Source organism: Piliocolobus tephrosceles, chromosome 2 (assembly GCF_002776525.5).
Source record: "Piliocolobus tephrosceles isolate RC106 chromosome 2, ASM277652v3, whole genome shotgun sequence".
NCBI lineage: Eukaryota > Metazoa > Chordata > Mammalia > Primates > Cercopithecidae > Piliocolobus > Piliocolobus tephrosceles.
In genome coordinates, this window is record NC_045435.1 from 178,119,836 (window position 1) to 178,141,616 (window position 21,781).

General features: G+C 39.8%; 1 protein-coding gene across 5 annotated transcripts in view; it reads right to left on the reverse strand.

Moving 5' to 3' along the window:
- The window catches only part of KCNAB1 (potassium voltage-gated channel subfamily A member regulatory beta subunit 1), a 437,512-nt gene that overhangs the window by 253,612 nt on the left and 162,119 nt on the right, over positions 1-21,781 (reverse strand). The window contains exon 1 of one of the 5 annotated variants that reach the window (XM_023223335.1): positions 9,201-10,335. The exons of 3 other annotated variants lie outside the window; for them this stretch is intronic. In XM_023223335.1, the coding sequence (XP_023079103.1) occupies positions 9,201-9,421 (221 nt within the window). In that variant the 5' untranslated portion in view covers positions 9,422-10,335. Of the gene's footprint in view, positions 1-9,200; positions 10,336-21,781 lie in introns of those variants that run through there. One more of the 5 variants, XM_023223337.1, reaches the window with a different exon arrangement.

Here is a 21,781-nt window from a genome sequence, read left to right on the forward strand (position 1 = left end):
AGACTGGATTAAGAAAATGTGGCACATATACACCATGGAATACTATGCAGCCATAAAAAAGGATGAGTTTGCGTCCTTTGTAGGGACATGGATGCAGCTGGAAGCCATCATTCTTAGCAAACTATCACAAGAAGAGAAAACCAAACACCGCATGTTCTCACTCATAGGTGGGAACTGAACAATGAGCTCACTTGGACTCGGGAAGGGGAACATCACACAATGGGGCCTATCATGGGGAGGGGGGAGGGGGGAGGGATTGCATTGGGGAGTTATACCTGATATAAATGATGAATTGATGGGTGCTGACGAGTTGATGGGTGCAGCACACCAACATGGCACATGTATACATATGTAACAAACCTGCACGTTGTGCACATGTACCCTAGAACTTAAAGTATAATAAAAAAAAAAAAAGAATATATCAAAAAGCAAATCAATCACAGTACAAGTTGTTAGCTTTCCTACCTGGATACTCAACTGTCATTGAAACCAATGTGTCAAATTTGGCCTTTTCATATTTCTTTAACCCAAGAAACTTCAACTGTTGCCATTATAATTTTTCGAGTTGATATCTCATAAGAATTGCTATGTGTCAGCATAATCATCCCCCATTACTCTAATAAATAGGTCAGGATTTTTTTAATGTTTTACAGAAATTGTTTCATAGAATGATTCAAAATATGAAAAACATGTTTTTCTTCTAAAACAGGAAGCATGACCAGGGCATGCAGACAAAAGGACATAGCAAGTTTCTGTTATTAGGCAATCTTGCTATTCTATACTGAGAAGTCTAGACTTTGACTTGGAATTGTATCCAGCACTGAATGACTCAAAGAAGAGGTATTCATCATGTAGAGGGTTTGAATGAGAGTTGTAGTTACAGTTGGGAATCAGAAAATGAAATCTAGGAGAAAACGGCTGGAACCATTCTGGAAATTAGGAAGCTGAGTCGTAGTAATGGTTTTCAAGTACCACCAACCTTATGAGGCAGAAAATTATAGTTAGCTCATTTTCATGTCAACAGAGGACAGGACAAGAAGTTATCGGTGCAGCTTTAAAGAAGCCAAGTCAATTGCAAAGAGGACTTTTGTGATGGGGAAATATTTTTTGACTCTTGGATGGTTTCGTAATAGAACAGTCAGGCCAGATCTGATGAAGACGTGCTAGGATGAGAATGGGAGAGAATCTCCCTCCCCAGGTATCAGCAGGAAGTGGGAGTCCTCTGTATGCCACATGTGCCTCCCTTGTCTTGTTGCTGTGCCCTTGGTTTCTTGTTTTTTAATCTTTTATACTCATTTTCCTCCCTGACTTGACTGTTGGAGTCCAGGCAATAGACAACAATTCTGAAAACCCTCACCTTATCACTTCCTCTGAGGACTTTAGAGCTTAATGAATGATTCCGATTCTCAAAAAGAAGAGCCAAATTTTTTCATGACTGCTGTGAAAGATTACGCAATATTTCTTCAGAGGCCTTTACATGTAGTTGCTGCACAGTGCAAATTGGAAAAACAGGACAGATTTCTCATGAGGGCTAGACCAGATGGCCTGTGTGAATGCTCTCAGAGTCCTCCCTAGCTGTCGATTCCAAGAAAAAAAAAACTCACTGCTGTGCTTCTGTTTTGGTTTCCAATCTGGGTAAATGAAAATCAACCTGCAGTAAGGAATTTTAAATGTATTTTGATTTTGACTTTCAGGAGCAAGCTTTCAAAGTAATCTCTAATTGCATGCAGGAGAGTTAAGTATGTTTAGCACAGAAAGCCCAAATGAGCATTTCCTGTCCAGTGTTGACATGTGGCATTGTTCAATCATATGTGCCCATGGTTTTGTAGATCTCTTCCTGAGAAGCCTGTGCTTTAGACACTGTGATGCTAAGCACACTGTCATCTGGAAGTTAATTTATGTCCCATTTGAGAACATGTATCAGTGGAGAGCCTCTGTGGCAGCACTGTGGGGTCCTCACAGCTCTGCAGGAGAGAGAGAAAGCTGGTCTGGCTCTTTCAGCACACAGCATGGCTTTGCTTCTTCCAGAGATAAGAGCTTGGGCTGCAAACTGTGCATATGTAGAGAAGGGGATTGTCCTTTCTAGAAGTGTTTCATGTGCTGTGCTTCTTTCCTGTGTTGAAAAATGGGGCCTACCCAAGAAGCTGCAATGTGGAAGCGAAAGGAGCATAAGGAACTCTGCCCTTGGAGTCAGGACCTCAGTTTGGCCTTGTGCCTCTGCCCAGCTTACTGGGTAACTCTGACGAAGGAACTGGCCAATCTGTATAAAACAAAATGAATGGCTGGGTACAATGGTTCATGCCTGTAATCCCAGCGCTTTGGGAGGCTGAGATGGGCGGATCACGAGGTCAGGAGATCGAGACCATCCTGGCTAACACTATGAAACACCGTCTCTACTAAAAATACAAAAAATTAGCTGGGCATGGTGGTGGGCACCTGCAGTCCCAGCTACTCAGGAGGCTGAGGCAGGAGAATGGCATGAACCCGGGAGGCAGAGCTTGCAGTGAGCCGAGATCGCACCACTACACATCCAGCCTGGGTAACAGAGCGAGACTCTGTCTCAAAAAAAAAAAAAAGTGACTGTACTAGATGGCATCTTAAGTTCCCTCACCAACCATTGCTAACTCTCTTATTTCTAGTGATCACATAGTATTAATAATTCTCAATATTGAAATGAAAATTTAAAGAACTTTTGCCTTAAATTCTTCAGACTCAATCACTCTATCTCTAATTCTTAAAAATGTGAAAAACTGGTTACAAAAATATTTTTAAGCATACAATATGATTAACTTGCAACATCAAATCTTCTTATGATGCCTAATAGCTATTTATCTGAATGGCTTTGACATTCTTCAAGAAAAAGCATGAATTAATTGATGCTTCTGAATTATTCTCATAGGAGAGTTTTCTCTCCTAAAACAGTTTTTAAAGGATACTCAAAGAAATTAAAGAGTCCTATATTTTGATCAAATTCACTGAATCCAAATCTTATACTGTTCATAAACTGATGTACTGAAGATAGACTACGAATTTGATGAAAGGAATTTTAAAAATCAAAGTGAAATTTAGGAATCTGGTTTTCCTTTTGAATGTGATGGAATTTTTTTCTCCTCTCAGAACATTTCTCAAATTACCATAATGTTTGCAGAATTTTTTAAAACAGAATTTCTTTAAAATGAGTATACTTCTAAAGAGGATCATTGAGTGGATGTGGGATTAAGGACTCCATGTGTAACAACCAAATTGAAGACTGCAGCTAGAAAACTAGCCATTTCCGGAAACTCTTCAGACTCCTTCACGTGCACATGTGCACATGCGTGCACGCGCGCGCACACACACACACACACACAGACCCACAGCCCCCACACACACTTTCAGAACCACAGAACTGGAACAATGTTTGCGTAATAACTTCCAGGAGGCTCCCTCCCCTCCTACCATTTTCTCACCATCCCATGGATGCCAGACTTCTGACTGCTGCCTTGCAGAGGTGGAATAAACTCTATGAGATTGAATCAGCAACTAATTTTTAGGAAGGCTTCCCCACCTCCCCATTCTCACCATTTTACTTTGAGGCAGAGAGGAAAGCCCATACCCATGGGTGTCAATGGAAATGACAACGGTATTCTTTACCAAAAAACAATAACAAAAAACCAAAAATAAACCAAGAAACTTGGCATTTCAAATAACCAAACTGCTCTTTTTATCTGGACTAAAATCAAATATTTCTGTTTGAAACACAGCCACAGAGCTGGCTCTCCTTTTCTTCCTCTTCAGCCCACCTATTTCCTCCCACTTTTCCCCATACGGAGACTTGCATGCACACACACACGCACATGAGCACACATGCGCGCGCACACACACACTAAGTGCCTTTTACATAATGGGCTGACAAGATTGATCTTTCACTTGAATTGTTTTAATTCAAAAACTACCCACCATTCGTGGGAGGTAAAGAATGGTGATTGTGACATGTGCTTTAATAAAGAGGCTGTGAAAGGAATGGCATGGGAAAGGCATCTGGTATCTGGTCTGAGTCTTTTGCATACAGTCCTGACTCTCTATAGGAAAACAGAGAGTGCCATGGAATTTAACATAAATTCTTATTCCATAGCTACAACTCTTAGATTTTTTGTGGGGGGAACAACTGCCAGATTAATCCTTTCTTAACAGAACGTTGTAAGCAGACATCTTGCTTAAAAATCCTTACCAGTCCCTCCATTGCTGATGTTCCCTCGTGTCTAAATAGCTTACCCTCCATGGAGCCATATTCCAATCTCTTTTTACCACTACAAGATTCTTTCTCCCCACTTGCCTGTACAAACCCTCTGAGTGAAAAAAAAAAAAAAAAAAAAAAAGCCAACCTCAATACATACTGTATTATGCCATTTATATTCTTGAAACAATAAAGTCATAGAGATGACCTGAAAATTAGTGGTTACCCAAGGTTAGAAATCGGAGAAGAGGGAGTGAATGTGGTCAGAAATGGATAGCATGAGGGAGCTTTGTGATGATGGAACAATTTTGATTGTTCATTGTGGTGATGGTTACACAAATCTATATATGTGATAAAAAATACATAGGCGTATAACATGCAGACAAAAATGAATACATGTATAACTGGTAAAACCGGAATAAATCCTACAGATTGTACCAATCCATATGGATCATCAGTTTCCTGGTTTTGCTATCATGCTGTCGTTAAGCAAGATGTTTACCACTGGGGAAATTAAGGGCATATGGAAATTCCCTGTACTTCTTTTCTGTGCAAACTTCTGTGAATTTATAATTATTTCAAAAACAATTTTAATGGTAAAGTGTAGTTAGCTTAAAAAATGGGGAAAAAATTGAAGTTTTTAGTGAAATTACAATGAAATTGGGCCCATGATATTCCAATTATTCTAAAACTAAAATAACAATTTCAGAATGAGGAGGAGGAAGGTTATCAGTACAAAAGTGCTCAATTCTGAATGACAGAAACTCTGAGACCATGTCAAACACTGGTAGCTGGACCATTCTAAAAAGTTATTTAAAAAAACAAAAACCAAACCAACCAAAGAAGCGAAAACAAACCAATGTGCCTTAACTTCTGTTCAGAATGATTTGTTCTTCTTAGGATGAAAGGTTCATGTATATACCTACATCTATCATGTGAAAATCTATCATGTATGGTTGTAGAGTGTACACCAAACTAACACAGTGTAATGAAATCTGAGATTAAAAATAGACACAAAAATAGAACAAAGGAACTTTCATGCACTAACAAAGCACGACTGTGAAACTCTAAGAGTGAAAGGATGAAGAGAGTTTGGTTAATGGGTACAGACATACAGTGATATAGAAGAAATAAGTTCTAATGTTTGATAGCAGAGTAGAGTGAGTATAATGAACAATAATGTATTGTATATTTCAAAATAGCTAGAAGAGAGGACTTGAAATATTCCCAACACATAGAAATGATAAATACTGATGGTAATGGGTTCCCCAAATGCCCTGACTCGATCATTACACATTCTACACATGTAATATATAATATCACATGTACCCCATAAATATATACAAATATTCTGTATTTTAAAAAAAACCCTCTAAGGAAAGGAAAAACCTTCTGAAGTCCTGTGTTATTTACCTACAGGATAGTCCTCAGTATACACATTAGGTGGGATCTTGTTCTGTTGGGTTGACAGTAGCTTTGGAGTGCCAGAATGTTCTAGTAAATTTTTTTTTGTCTTCCACCTTCAAACAATAACCAGTTTTATGCAAGATTCTTACACAGTGATGGTGTGAATATAATAGTGGCTTTAAGCATTTTATTCTTGCAGAATTCAGATGTTTTGCACAAGTATACATTAATTCTTTCTAAAATCTCAGTTTCGTTAGTTACTGATTAATGGGTAGTAACCATAGGCTGTTATATTAGTTGGCTTTAAAAATCATAAGGCATTATATAAGTAGAAGGCATTCTACCTATTTATCAGGGACACAAGTAGGTCCTCAGCTGCCAGGTAGCACCATATACCTTAAAGAAGTCTCTAGGATAGCAAAATGGGTGGCAGGCATAGGCACAATTACTCATGCCCCAAGATGCAATCATTAATTCTGGAACTGAAGCAGAGTTGGTAACTCAAAACGGATCAACTAAGTTGGACCAAGCATGACTATCACCCCTCCAAAAAAAAAAAAAAAAAACTTCTTTGAAATGTCTTATAATAGACAATTACATTATTTGTTTGTTTGGTTGTTTGTTTTCTTACTTATGGTCTCCTTCCTCAACCTGTACATAAGCCCCAGACTTCACCTGGCTTCTGCACCTTTGCATACCAGTTGAGTGAGTTTCCTGATATAGAATAGGTGCCCAATAAATATTTGTTGACTATGATGAATGGATGAGTACCTCTTCATTAAACAACATTGCTGTTTGACAATTTTTGAATTGTAGACCATTTTCAAATTCTGTTGAAAGCAATAAACCCTTTCCTCAGAAAAAATGCACAAAAAGACTTTTTTAAAATCTTCTATTGGATTTATGGATCCCCTTTAAAGCTCTGCCCATGAAAACCATTTTCAAGGATGAAATTGTGACCACAATTAGCCACTAACTTTCCATTTTAGTTATTTCAGGCATTCTCCAGATGGCTTACCTAAACCAATTATCTTCCCTATTCTATGGCATTATTTTTGTATTTTCTGCTATTTGTTATCATTAACAAATAGTCCATATATGCACATTATATTTTAGCTAAAACAATGTAAAAAAGGATAATTTAGCTAATAAAAGTTACTCCTATCATTTTTTATAAAGTACATAGTTAGTCTCCTTCCCCTTTTAACCCTAAGAAAGCTTGGTGTACATTTGGCATAATTTCATAATCTCCTTCATAAAGGTCACTCAGAGTAGAATCTGAAACAGAAGAGTAAGTCACATTCACACACACACAGGCAAACCTCCTGACAGTTATAGATGGAGTGGTTTGGAATATGAGCACAGGTGAAAAAGAGGCATCTTGTTTGGTTACCTTAAGAAACAAAGTACACTGAAGACCCCAGATGGCTAACTTTTTGTTAGAGAACTGTCTTTAGTTGTCAGTAATGAAAGGTGCCCAAGTGAACCTTGCTCACACTCTGAGCTTTTGGGAAGCAGAGAGTTATCACTCAACAGAGTTGAGCTGTGCCACCAGAAAAACCTTAATGGAAATCTCCTGACTTCCAAAGGCCTTCATAACAGCAAACTCTTCCAACACAATCATCAAGCAACTATGAAACTCTGCCTCAAGAAATGAGTGATCTTACTTTGTATTTCTTCTGATTTGCAAAAAGAAAGTTCATAGTGCTGCTAAAGTACTAGAGGTCACAATTTAAACCACCTTCTGTGATCTGCCTCAACCCCGGAGGGTCCTGTTCCTGGGGACCTTGCCCAGGAAAGCAGCTGCTCATCTCGATCTCAGTAGCTGAAATGCATGCAGAGCAGGACTGTGTCCACAGGGCAGGGGCTGCGTGTGTGCCCCAGCAGCAGCTGTAGAAAACATCAGTGGACTCAAGACTACAGTCTCATTTAGAGAACTGTCATTGTGCTGCCCCACTCTCTCCATCACAGGGATGTCAGAAAAAGCAAAGCCACTCACATAGCTGATGCTTCAGTGAGTTGACCCGGGTCAGGCTGCTTACATTTGTACTGCAGCTGGGGCAAAAAGAGCTTTAGTTAAGGTTGTTTTGCTTTTTCCCACCCAAGGACATTTTTTCTTAATGGCTCAAACATATATCAAAACAATAGTGCTTAACGTTTGTGCAATGAGAAACTTTCCTGTAACTCTGCAAAGAAACTTTGCTCAAGGGCGACTTTTATAAAAATAGGTTTAAATGCTTTATTTCAGCAACCCCACATGAGAAACACAGTGTTGCCTATGCATTATTTTAATTTAATTAACTTCATCCTGTCCTAAAACCTGATTCCTAACAAAGACAAGAGATAGTAGATGTAGACAATTAACAAAATCATATCTGCAAACTGAAGTAACCAAAGTTTTTGGAAGATGTGTTGGTAGCTTCTCTCCTCTACATTCACAAACACTTTTAGAAACTAGAAGCAGAGTAGTTTTACAGAAATAAAGTCAGAGGGACTTGGTACAAAGCAAATGTAATGAGGAGGCAGGAATCACATAATTGAATAATGAAATTTTCTACTTATCATATGTAAGTCATGCCCTATTAGACAGAGCATCCACTATTACCAGGATGATTCCAACTATGGAAAATAACATAGAGGATGCGGAAGCTTTAAAATGTATTAGGAAACTAGTAGAATTGCAACAATTTACATTTTCTCCTTATTTCACAAGGTCTACATTTTATTTCAAGCAGTAATGTAGGCTTAAATACGGCAGTATTCAATCTAATTTACCATTATAGCTGGTTTTTTCTGCAAGAAAGCTTCTTTAAAAAGCTTTGTATAGCATTTGTTAACTTGGTCTTTCAAAAGAAAAATAAGTTCAGGCGCGGTGGTTTAATCCTGTAATCCCAGCACTTTGGGAGGCCAAGGCGGGCGGATCACTTGAGGTCAGGAGTTCGAGACCAGCCTGGCCAACATGGTGCAAGCTCTTCTCTATTAAAAATATAAAAAAATGAGCCGGGTGTGGTGGCAGGCGCCTATAATTCCAGCAACTCAGGAGGTTGAGGCAGGAGAATCGCTTGAACCCAGGAGGCTCTGTCCCAGGAGACAGAGCCCAGGTCACGCCACTGCACTCCAGCCTGGGCAACAGAGCAAGACTCTGTCTCAAACAAAACAAACAAAAGATAGATAAGAGAGCAGAACTAGATGGGAAACTATTTCTGATAGTATAATCCCAGAAACTACAGTCTTTATCATAAAATAGAACAAACACAGTTGCTATTGAAAAACTATACTGATCTAAATACCCGTTCCAGCAGTTGTGATTTTTTCTGGGTACTGAAATGTACATAGTTCCTAAGATGTTCATAGGACTTTAGAATTATACAAAATGGGCCACATTTTAAAAAATCTTATACACACACAACCTCCCTGGGTTTATTCATCCCCCTAAGGAGCTATTTTAGAAGCACCTGAGAATTCTGAAGTGAGCAACCCATTGATGAGTAAGTCACTTTTCAAAACCGATGGTCTGTCTCCACTGCACCCGTATAGAACCTGGATACCCCGCGCAGAGGGAATCTTACATGCATACCTATATTTCATGCCAGTCTGCTTTGCGGTGGACTCTTTGAGAGAAATGTGATGCTGAGGCGTGAACGTCCCCAGGCTGCGCGCGATGATAGCGACCGTGCGGAATTTGGCCCGGGCTGCGTTCACCACATTGGGGGCGGTGGAGCTCTGCTTGCTCAGAAGTCGGTCCTCACCATTCCGACTCTTCAAATTGTGCTCTGTGCAGGCTATGGAGACTTGCATTGCTTCCCCAGGCAGCGCACGGTCCCTCTCAGAACCCCAGAACACAGGCAGTCACGAGAGGTTGAGCAGTTGGGGGGATTCCTGCTTTTCTTTTAAGCCCTCCTTGCTCCCCCTTCCTGAGGATGCCGTCAGAGGAGTCCTGGCGGCTGACTTCCGAGTCAAGCCCACAAAGTGGCACAAGGGGCTGCGATGCAAGAGTCCCGGGGACCCAGAGAAGTAAACAGACGGCCCCGAAGTTGTCACAGCAGCTGGAGGGAGAATCAGGCTTGCAAATCTTTCCGGGCTGTAATCTCGGCTGATTAAACAGCCAAATCCATGCAGTGGGGAGGTTTTTACAGAAGCCTAGAGCTGAACATTCATGGTGACTGCACGCAGCCCTTCGCGGAGCCGGTCCGCGGTGTCTGAATGCGGGCTCGCTTCTGGGCGATGGCTCAAATCAGCGCAGGCTTACCGCAAGATGCGCCTCCAGCATCCCCTGGACCACAGGCAGGATGCTCAACTGGCGCGCGGAGCATCCCAAGAAGCAGCTAATCGCAAGCGGGTCCCCGCGGACTGGTGGTCTCCATCCACTCCGGCTGTCAGTTCCCTCCCGCCTCCGCTCCGGGAGGACGTGGGGGCTCCTCAAGACCCCTCCCCACTCATTCTCGAGCAAAAGCCTGGGTTGCTGAGCCTGCACTGACACGGGTTTGCAGCTGCACGGAGCAGCAGGCAGGTCCCTTTAAGGAGCTCTTTGCCTTTGTGTGCGTTGGGAGGCAAGGATCACTTGCACCAGACTCTTGCTGTAACGAATCGGGAGGGTTGCTCCATAAAAAGGGGCTCTGCCCAGACTCAGACCAAATCTGCTGCAGCACAACAGTTGGAACTGGGGGAAGACAGAGAGGGGGTGCTTCTGCCGCGGAACACGCCAGTGAATTAACACGTGAATACTCTGTGACTGGCTTGCTGAAACACAGCTCGAAATCCCTTTTATTAGCCTTGTCAGAGTTCCTTTTCTCTCTGCAAGTTATTTCTCAAGCAGATAAGTTTGAAGTTTCCTGAGATGTCACAGTGCAGATTTTTTGGAATCCACTCTGCTAACTTACTACAAAATTTATTCTGGCTACCAGAGGAGGGACTGGGATGGGGGAGGAGCAGCAATCCAGCACCACCCAGGAGGGGGCTGCATTAGGTGTGCAGCAGGTCCACAGCACCACCCAGGAAGGTCCAGGCATGTGGCTGAGACCACATACACTGCCCATTCATCATCTGTGCCCAGCTATGAGGACAAGCACTATATCCTATCTCCAGGTCAGGTGGGCAGTAAGACATCCCTGGGGACTCTGAACCCACATGAGGCAAGAATGTTTTCTGATTTGATGTCAGGTGCAAAGCAATTCCTCAATAAATGTGACTGAACCAAACTAAGCATCAATTGGCTGGTAATTTACTTTCCATTTGAAGTGTATGGAAACCAAACCCCTCTCGCAGATTTACTTACAATAAAGTTATGGCTTCTGCAAAATCAGCTTTCTAAATGTGGTTCCCAACAGACACTGCTGTCAAGCAAAAAGAACCAGTATTTAACTCAACAATATTTCTGAATACCATCACTGTATTAGCCAATGAAGACCAATATGGAGAAAAAAGGAAGCACTGTCCCCCTCAAGGAACAGGCCATCTGGGAGGGAAGGACAAAATATGCAGCCTTAAAGGGTCTGACTAACAATGTTGGAAGGCATATTATGACACATCTGAATGAGTGGCATGGACACTAAGTACACTAGAGAAAGTACACTGGAGAAAGTTGTTCACTTTGATTCATTTCCCACACTTCTACCAAGTCCGTGACTTTACTTGTTTCTGGGCCACAAAGATGTGGCTGAAACAGAGGCTGGGCCCTCAGGAAGCTCATGGGTGCCCAGGCGACCCTCCTAGAAGAATGAGACTTTACCTGGGACATGAAAAATGGGTTGAATTTGATTAGCAGGAGAGGAAGAAGGCAGTGATCCCAGGAGTTGCCAGGTTTGGACAGGACACACTATCTATGTGATTAAAAAAAGAGCTGGTCTGACCATTTCTTCCCAACTAAATTAAACTGTAGGAATAAAATTTTCAAGTAGAATATGTGCCTGTGTTGCCTTCTATTCCAAACATGAATTTTAACATTTTATAACCTGCAGATAAGATTTAAATCAGATTATAGAACCTCATCATTCACTCTCCACAACCTTCCCACTGTTTACTTTTAAAAATAAACATATTGACTAATGTTCAGTGATTGAGAAGTAACTTTAGAATGAGTGAGTGTTGTGGAAAGGAAAAAATAAGTCTGGGGCCCCTTCTTGTATGCTCAGCTCTGAGGGAGGAGTCCTTGAAGCATGTCTTTACTCCCTGGATAAACAACAGTGGGCAGAGAGGAAGACAGATCATTAGAACCTTTATTTTTTCACACTCAGCCGGCTCATCAGAGATGATCAATGTGAATTGGGAAAGGAGTCAAAATGAGAAGAGGAAGAAGTGGGAGGAATCAGAAGGAACAGCTCAGAAAAGGAAAAAAAAATAAAGCAGTCTGGGAGGCGAGAGACAGTGAATGAATAATCATCGGACCAGAGGGGTCAGGAGCCAGGAACTTCAGCTTGGACACTGGCTGAGCGGGAGGAGATGTGTGGGTGGCTCAGAGATGAGGTGGAGTGCTGTCAGTTCCACAGGGAGAACAGAAGACCTTGAAGGTCTGGACGCTGTAAGCTGAAGTGGCTTTCAGCCTTGCCAAGAACTAGCAGAGCAATGCCTGAAAGCATAACCAACAGCAGAACAGGGAGTAGGTTATCAGAATGAAACATGCAAGGCAGAGTGCCTCTTAGTCACCTTTTTATCCCCCATAGGACCAAGCAGAGTGCCTTGTGCATAGCAGGCCCTCACTCTATAAATAATTGAGAGAAGGAGATAAGAAAACAAAGAAAGGAAGAGGGAGGAAGAAAGGAAGGAAGGTAGGTGGATGGGAAGATGCCATATTCTTGGATAAACTTGATTCCTTAAAAAAAGAAAGAAAGAAAATCCTGCACGTTCTAGTTTAAGCACAGCCAGCTCACTTGAAAGGAGTGTATAATTGCCCCACATTCATGTCTGCACCTCTTGTGTGTAGATGAGTGTTCCAGCCTTTAGGACATGCCTTAAAGAAAATCAAAGAACTGAGGCCAGAGGATGCTCACAGTGCCAGTCTCTTTCTGGCTGCCCACAGTGCACCTTTTCAGATCCGACACCACATGGGCATTCTGACTGCCAGCCAGCAGCTTGGTGGCTTCCCCCAGCCATGCTCCCCTTCCCAGCATTAATGGAGCAGTCGGTCTCAGGAGCCCAGAAATTAGATAACACTTGGCTGAGAAAATGCTCATTCTTAATAAGTTTGTGCTAAGAGGCCACATGCCAATTAGACTTGGAATATTTATCTTTTTAGTGTCACATCATAAGATCGGGAAAAGTCTTCACTGTTATCATTTCAGATTTCAGTAAGACCCATAAACATAGATATAGATGTGGGTGTAAATATAGATATAGGTATTGTTTTCAACTGGCTTGTGTTCCTCCAAATTCATGTGTTGAAGCCCTAACCCCTACTACCTCAGAATGTGATTGTATTTTAAGATAGGACATTAAAGAGGTAACTGAGGGAAAGTGAGGTCATATGGGTGGGCCCTAACCCAATGTGACTGGTGTCCATATAGAAAGAGGAGATTAGGACACAGATATGCGAAGCCCATGGGAAGGCACAGGAGAAGATGATTGTCTATCAGCCAAGGTCAGAAGCCTCAGAGAAAACCAACGCTGCAAGTACCTTGATCTTGGACTTCTAGCCTCCAGAATTGTGAGGAATTAATTTTCTGTTGTTTTAGCCACCTAGTCTGTGGTTCTTTGTTATAGCAGCCATAACAAATTAATATAGATATAGACATAGTTTGTTTTTACTTTAATTCTTATATCATTGCTCGCAAGAAACTGTTGGAGCTCACTGATGAAGGTGCCTCTAAAAGTTATTAGATCATGATACCTATCATTATTATTCCTATATTCCTATGCAACCTATATACAAAGTTGCATTTGGAGCTTTTTTTTTTTTTTTTTGAGATGGAGTCTCCCTCTGCCACCCAGGCTGGTGGCTCACTGCAACCTCTGCCTCCTGGGTTCAAGCAATTCTCCTGCCTCAGACTCCTGAGTAGCTGGGATTACAGTTGTGCACAACCACGCCTGGCTAATTTTTGTACTTTTAGTGGAGACAGCGTTTCACCATGTTGGCCAGGCTGGTCTCAAACTCCTTACCTGATCTGCCCACGTCAGCCTCCCACAGTGCTGGGATTATAGGCGTGAGTCACCGTGCCCAGCCTGAAGCTCTTTTTTGGAGTGCATTGTATATAGGATGTATAGAGTGAATGATAATGATAGTTATCTTGATTTAATAATAAAGTGCTTGAAAATCACCTCTTCTTGTATCAAAAGCCACCATATAGAGGCTTTATTACTTTGTGAAATTGATTTCCTCTTGTTTTGTGGATACGCTGGGGTAGTTTTTTTTTAAAAAAGATATGGAGGTTGCAACATTGCACAGGGCCAAATAATCACTTACTCTTACTCTTTGCCTGAGTCTCAGCTAGTCCCTATTTGTTATGTAACATGTGGAATTCTTTGGCATTAATGTCTCCCATATTGGGTCATGGTGACAGAGCTGGTTAGAAACAGATCACAGGCTACATAACTCATATGCCAATGCCCTGGCTCCCCATGATCATCTTAGAGTCTTCACGGTAACTCAAAGGACTTTAGGGTGTGGAATCAGCTGGAGTTGGGTGTGAATCCCAGCTCTACTCTGCCCCTCCTTCCTGTGTGCCATTGAGCAGGATGCTTAACCTCCCTGAGCCTCAGTATCCTCAGAGAGATAAAATAGTGCAAGAACGTGGTTCTCCAGGAAAGGTGCTATCATTATCAACTCCATTCTACAGATGAAGAAACATGACACTTAGAGAAGTTAAGTAATTTGCCTAAAGTGACACAGGCACACTCAAATTTAACTTGAGGCAGCCTACCTCCGGAGACTTGGTTCTTACCCACTGTGCACAGTTATCCTCACTGCAAGAACTTTCTTATGACAGGGGCTTTAAATCGTGTCATTTTATGAATATAGTTTAAAAGAAACCCCGATATTTTTGTAAGTGATAGAAATAATTTCCATTTAAAAAGAGTAAAGATTTTAGAATAACTAAATCACCTATGCTTGGTAGCTTTTGAGGATGTCTGTTATCAACATGTTCAAATACTTCATGATACTTTATTCCTGTTGCTCAAAAAAATTTTTTTCCAATCATCTGGTAAGTTACTGATTGATTCAATTTCTTGCCAGCAAAGTCAAAACCAAACATTTTTTACTGGGTCCACTCAGAACTTATGGTTTATATTCCATTGGAAACCACAGCCAACAGGGGACAGAAAACACTCAGTTATGCAGCCAGGCAAAATTGGGTTTATCTAAAACAGAAAAGAGTGCTAATATTAGAAGAATTTTAAACATGCAAGTATACAGATGGCAAGCCACTTTTTGTGGCTATCATTTGTGATTAAAAGAAGAATCTAGGATGCAAGTTTACTATTCATTAGAAATTCTTCAAACATGGGTTTGAAGAGTAATTTATTATATTCTGAAAAATTGAACCAGCTATAAAAATTAGTATGGGCCCACATTTGCAGGAGTACAGCATTTTGAATAACAGGCAAAGTAAAATGGAGAGGCCATATTGGAAATACTCAAGGCTCTGCTGAATAGAACAAATTTCCAGATGTCTACCCTCCTATTTCCCTGGAAAAACAGGCTCACCAGAGAACCTCCACTGAGAAACTCTGAAGGCAGGCTTAACACAGATTTTCTCACACTACCAGCCACATGTCCAGAACCACAGCATAATTAATCAAAGAATAGGTGTGCTTTCCAATTAACATTTAAAGTATATCTACAGCCACTGATGATTATTTCCTGAATTTGAACACTCTGACATAGAAGATCTCTGTTATTTATCCATCACTTTATATGCTCGAGGCAAGGTGCCATAGTGTTATAGGAAGCAAGTGTGAAAAATAGGAAATTCAGGCTGGGTGCGGTGGCTTACACCTATAATCGCAACACTTTGGGAGGCCAAGGCAGGTGGATTGACTGAGCTCAGGAGTTTGAGACCAGCCTGGGCAACACAGTGAAACCCTGTCTCTATCAAAAAATATAAAAAATTAGCTGGGCATGATGCCCCGTACTTGCGGTCCCAGGCACCCAGGAGGCTAAGGTAGGAGGATCACTTGAGCCTGTGAGGCAGAGGCTGCAGTGAGCCAAGGTCATGCCACTGCACTCAATCTGGTGACAAAGTGAGACCCCCATCCCCCCCACCAAAAAAAGAAATTCACAATTCAGACTATTTTGTTCAGGCCTCTTCATGGTAGTTAATTTCTCATAAGCTTGTCTAGAACCTGGACATAGCACTAAGAGGAGACAGGGACACATGGTCAGTTTATTTTTTACAAGTGTCATTATTTTTTCCTAAATTATCAGTCATTAGTATAATTTTTGCCATTGTCTTATGTTAGAACAAGATGGCATAAATATCGGCCATGTCTTTGGAAAAGAGATTTTTCTAAAGACCTTAACCCACAGATAATTTGTTTTCAAAGATAAGTGGAATTATTATATTTCATCTACTGTAAAATAATGTCAACCCAAATACACATGTTTATTTTATATACCACTAAAATAAAAAATGTGGTCAGTTATGACATAATGCTTTCTTATCCCTTATTTTTTTATTTGCAATTCATCAAAAGAATCTTTTTAAACTCAGTTAGTCTGCCTCCCTCCAATTTCACTCTTGTACATATATAAAAGGAAAATATGACAGAAATAAATTGGTTAAAGTATTCCCAAATTTGTTTACATTCACAATTTGAAATTATGAATGTTTTACTGAGCATTATTAATATCCATGTCTTTCCACACAGCCATCCTTTGTGTTGATGATGTAGCATTTTTTTTGAAAGCATGCTCAACTTTTGTCTCAGACTTTTTTCCAATCTGGTGACACCGACTCTGGGAGTTTTGATGCACAACTTACAGGCATTAGCAACCGGATCATGACAGCTGCCTGGCCAGCGGCAGTTAAAAATGATTTCACAATTTCAGCAAAATTTTAAAAATATGCTTCAAAGAATTGATGAACTATGATGATTTCTAAAATGGTATATTATGAATTCCCATTTTATGGCAATTTAAATCTAAAATACTGCAAATTAAATGAAGGAGGGAAGGAAAAAAGAAAATGTTTTTTGAGCACCCGCTCTGCTGTAAGCACTGTGTTAAAAACTTCCACATCCATTACCTCATTTCAAAGGAAAGGGGAAAAAATAGACTTCGTGAAGCATCTGACTTAATTGGACTCAAAACTAACTATTCTACAGGTGGAGTTACATAAACATTTATCGTCACCCTTGAAAACTACAGTGAACCAGACTCTAGAAGAGCTTCCCACATAAAGCTAACCTTGCATGATGGGATGGAGAAAAATATCTAACCTGAAGGTCTTTCAAGAAATAAATTATCGGGAGGCTGAAGCAGGAGAATGGCGTAAACCCAGGAGGCGGAGCTTGCAGTGAGCTGAGATCTGGCCACTGCACTCCAGCCTGGGAGACAGAGTGAGACTCCGTCTCAAAAAAAAAAAGAAAGAAAGAAAGAAATTAATAAGTCAAAATTTATTTGTTTCTGTTCATATTTGTTCATCTTCTTTGGGTGAGAAAAGCCATTATTACATTTACATGTCTCTTTATCTCATAACATCTAATATATTTTTATGAATAAGTGTATTTTCTCACTTCTTTTTTATTCCATTCATTTTTGAAGGAAGAGTGTTGTAAAAAGGGCAGATCCAAGATCCTACGAAATTCTATAACAGTTAAGTACTTAAATTTGTCAGATCACAGAAAATTAATATAGGAGACGCTCTCAACTTTTTATCACAGTTAAAATGAAATGCATTTTGGGAACATAAATGTTCTATCACCTCACACCTGTTGCTATCCATCAAAAGGACAAGAGATAACAAGTATTGGCAAGGATGTGGGAACTCTTGTACACTGTTGGTGGGAATGAAAATTAGTACAACCACTATGGAAAATGATATGGAAGTTCTTCAGCAAAGTAATAATAGAACTACTATGTAACCCAGCAATCCCACTACTGGGTATATACCCAAGGGAGATGAAATCAGCATCTTGAAGAGATACCTGCACTCCTGTGTTTATTGCAGCACTATTCACAATAGCCAAGATATGGAGGCAATCTGAGTGTCTGTCAATGGATGAATGGATTTTTTAAAGTGTGGTATGTATACAATAGAATATTATTTAGCCCTTAAACAGAAGAAAATTCCACCATTTGCAACAATGCAGATGAACCTGGAGGACATTATGCTAAGTGAAAAAAGCTAGAAACAGAAGAACAAATACAGGCATACCTCACCTTAATGTGTTTTGCCTTATTGCACTTCACGCATATTGCATTTTTTACAAACTGAAAAGTTGTGGCAACCCTGCATGGAGCAAGTCAATTGGTGCCATTTTTCCAATAGCACATACTCACTTCATGTCTCTGTGTCGTATTTTGGTAATTCTCACAACATTTTAAACTTTTCATTATTATTACATCTGTTATGTTGATCTATGATCAGTGATCTTTGATATTACTACTACCATTATTTTGGGTGCCACAATCTGTACCCATATAAGATGACAAATTTAATTGATAAATGTTGTGTGTGTTCTCCCTGCTCTACTGATCAGCTGTTCCCTCATCTCTCTCTTTTTCCTGTGGCCTTTCTATTCCCTGAGATACAATAATATTGAAATCAGCCCAATTAATAACCCGACAATGGCCTCTCAGTGAAAGGAAGAGTCACACGTCTCTCACTTTAAATCAAAAGCTAGAAATTATTAAGCTTAGTGAGGAAGGCATGTCAAAAGCCGAGACAGGCCAAAACCTAGGCCACTTTTGCCAAACAGCCAAGTTGCGAATGCAAAGGAAAAGTTCCTGAAGGAAATTAAAAGTGCTTATCTAGTGAACACATAAATGATAAGAAAGCAAAAGAGCCTTACCGCTGATAGAGAAAAAGTTTTGGCGGTCTGGATAGAAGATCAAACCAGCCACAACATTCCCTTAATAAAAATCATAATCCAGAGCAAAGGCCATAATTCTTTTCAATTCAAAAGGCTGAGAGAGGTGGGAAAGCTACAGATGAAAAGTTTAAAGCTAGCAGAGGTTGATGCATGAGTTTTAAGGAAAGAAGCCATCTCCATAACATAAAAGTGTAAGATGAAGCAGTAAGTGCTAAATAGAAGCTACAGCAACTTATCCAAAAGATCTAGCTAAGATAATTATTAACGAAACTAAACAACATGTTTTCAATGTAGACAAAATAGCCTTCTTTTGTAAGAAGATGCCATCTAGGACTTTCATAGCTGGAGAGAAGTAAATGATGGTCTTCAAAGCTTCAAAGGACAGGCTGACTCTCTTAATAGGGGCTACTGCAGCTGGTGACTTTTAAGCTGAAGCCAATACTCATTTACCATCTCCAAAACCCTAGGGTCATTAAGAATTATGCTAAATCTACTCTGCCTGTGCTCTAAATGGAACAACAAAGCCTGGATGACAGCACATCTGTTTACAACATGGTTTGCTGAATGTTTTAAAGCCAACTTCTCAGACTTACTCCTTAGAAAAAAAGACATAGTTCAAAATATTACCATTCATTGACAATGCACCTGGTCACCCAAGAGCTCTGATGGAAATGTACAAGGAGATTAATGTTGTTTTCATGCCTGCTAATACAACATCCATTCCACAACCCATGGATTAAGGAGTAATTTTCACTTTCAAGTCTTATTATTTAATAAATACATTTCATAAGGCTACAGCTGCCATACATAGTGATTTTATGATGGATGTGGGCAAAATAAACTTAAAGTCTTCTTGAAAAAAACCTCACCATTCTAGATGCCATTAAGAACATTTGTGATTTATGGGAAGATGTCAAATATCAACATCAGCAGGAGTTTGAAAGAAGTTCATTCCAGCCCTCATGGATGACTTCAAGACTTCAATGGAGGAAGTAACTACAGAAATAGTAGAAATAGCAAAGAAAACTAGAATTAATAGTGGGGGCAGAAGATATAACAGAATTGATGCAACTGATGATGGACATGAACAGATAAGGAGTTGGTTCTTACGAATGAGCAAAAAAAAAGTAGTTTCTTAAGATGGAATCTACTCCTTGTAAAGATGCTATTAATATTATTGAAATGACAATAAATGATTCAGAATATTCCATAAGCTTAGTTGATCAAGCAGTGGCAGAGTTTGAGAGTATTAACCCTAATTTTGAAAGAAGTTTTATTATGAGTAAGATGCTGTCAAATAGCATCGCTTGCTATAGAGAACGCTTTCATGAAAGGAACAGTCAACTGATATGACAAATTTCATTGTCATCTTAAGAAATTGCCACAGCCACCCAATCCTTCAGCAACCACCATTCTGGCCAGTCGGCAGCCATCAACATCAAAGCAGAGCCCTCCACTAGCAAAAAGATTACTTACCGAATGCTCAGATGTTCATTAGCACTTTCTGGCAATAAAGTATTTTTAAATTAAGGTGTGTGCATTATTTTTAGACATGCTGTTGTATATTTAATATAACCACATTGTAATATAAACATAACTTTCATATGCACTGGGAAACAAACAAACTTATTGGAATATTTTCTTTATTCTAGTGGTGTGAACTGAATTCACAATATCTCCAAAGTATACCTGTACTGTCTGATCTCACTTACACATGAAATCTGAAATAGTCAAACTCATAGAAGTAGAGAGTAGAATGATGGTTGCCAGGAGCTTGGGACAAGGGAAATGTTGAGATGTTAGTTAAAGGGTACAAAGTTTCTGTTATGCAAGATGGCTAAGTTCCGGAGATCCGCCGACAGCATGGTGACTGGAATTAACAATGCTGCATTGTATACTTGAAATTTGCTAAGAAATTAAATCTTAAGTGTTCTCACCAGAAAAAATAAAAGAAAAAGAAAATGGTAACTATGTGAGACGACAAACATGTTAATTACCTTGGTTGTGGTGATTATTTCACAATGTATGCATATGTCAAATCATCAAGTTATACACCTTAAGTATATGTAATTTTACTTGTCAATTATACCACAATAAATCTGTAAAACAAAAACCCAGGAAATGTTCAATAACTTTCGACAGAACTACTTAGTGGTAGAGTTTGAGCCATCATCCAGGTATCCTGACTGATATTCAAAGACACTTTTGACTATATCGCAGATAGTTATTTTTTATTTAAAACCTTCAAATCTGTCATTAAGATTTTGTCAAATAAATTTCCTAGTTAAAAGAAAAGAAAAGTTCTTACCTTATGCTCCAAGTACTGTATTTTCTGGTTTTTACAATGTCCATGCAATTACTCTTGTAAGTCAAATGAAATAAAATAGGTATTTTATTATAAAGGTATCCCAAGTTCCTAATGGAAAAATTGAGAAAGCATAGGTAATTTCTCTTAACCATGTGTGAAACTTGGTTACAGAGCAGGGAAAGAACAGGGATACATGGAAGAAAGAAGGAGAAAATGTCATTGGCTAATCCAGATTGTCAGTGTCTTCTTAGCTTTGGTGTTTATTTCCCATGCATAGTTTTGTGGTTTTTGTAATTGATATTATTGTTGTTCATGTATGTAGTTGAGGATTTTTCAAGGTATATATCAGTTACCCCGTGCCTTTCTTTTCTATTTGTCCATTTGTCTTTTCCTTTTTGTGTATCATCTATCCTTAAGTCAACTATTAATATTTGTCATCACCATCATCTATATGCATTTTTTGTTGCTCAAATGACAAATTCTATACCTTGGTAAGGGAAAAAGGTAGAAAATTCAGCCCTCTTCATGGGACTCACTTCCTACCCGGGGAGTACACAGATATTCATGGATGACTAGCTGTATATTCTCTATGTCAGAATAGGTGCAGTAGCTGATACACACTTTAGAGGAAGAGGGAGAGACCACTGTGGGTTGGGGCAGTTCGAGAGACTACAGTGATGTCAGAAAAAATCTCGAGGAGGTGGAGCAAGGTGCCCGTATAGAAGCCTCCATTGATGATTCTCCCCACAGGAACACCAAATCTGACAACTATCTACACACACACAAAAACAGCTTCATAAGAACCAAACATCAGCTGAGAAATGACAGTACCTGGTTTTAACTTCATATCGCTGTAAAGGGCAGTGAAGAGGGTAGGAAAGACA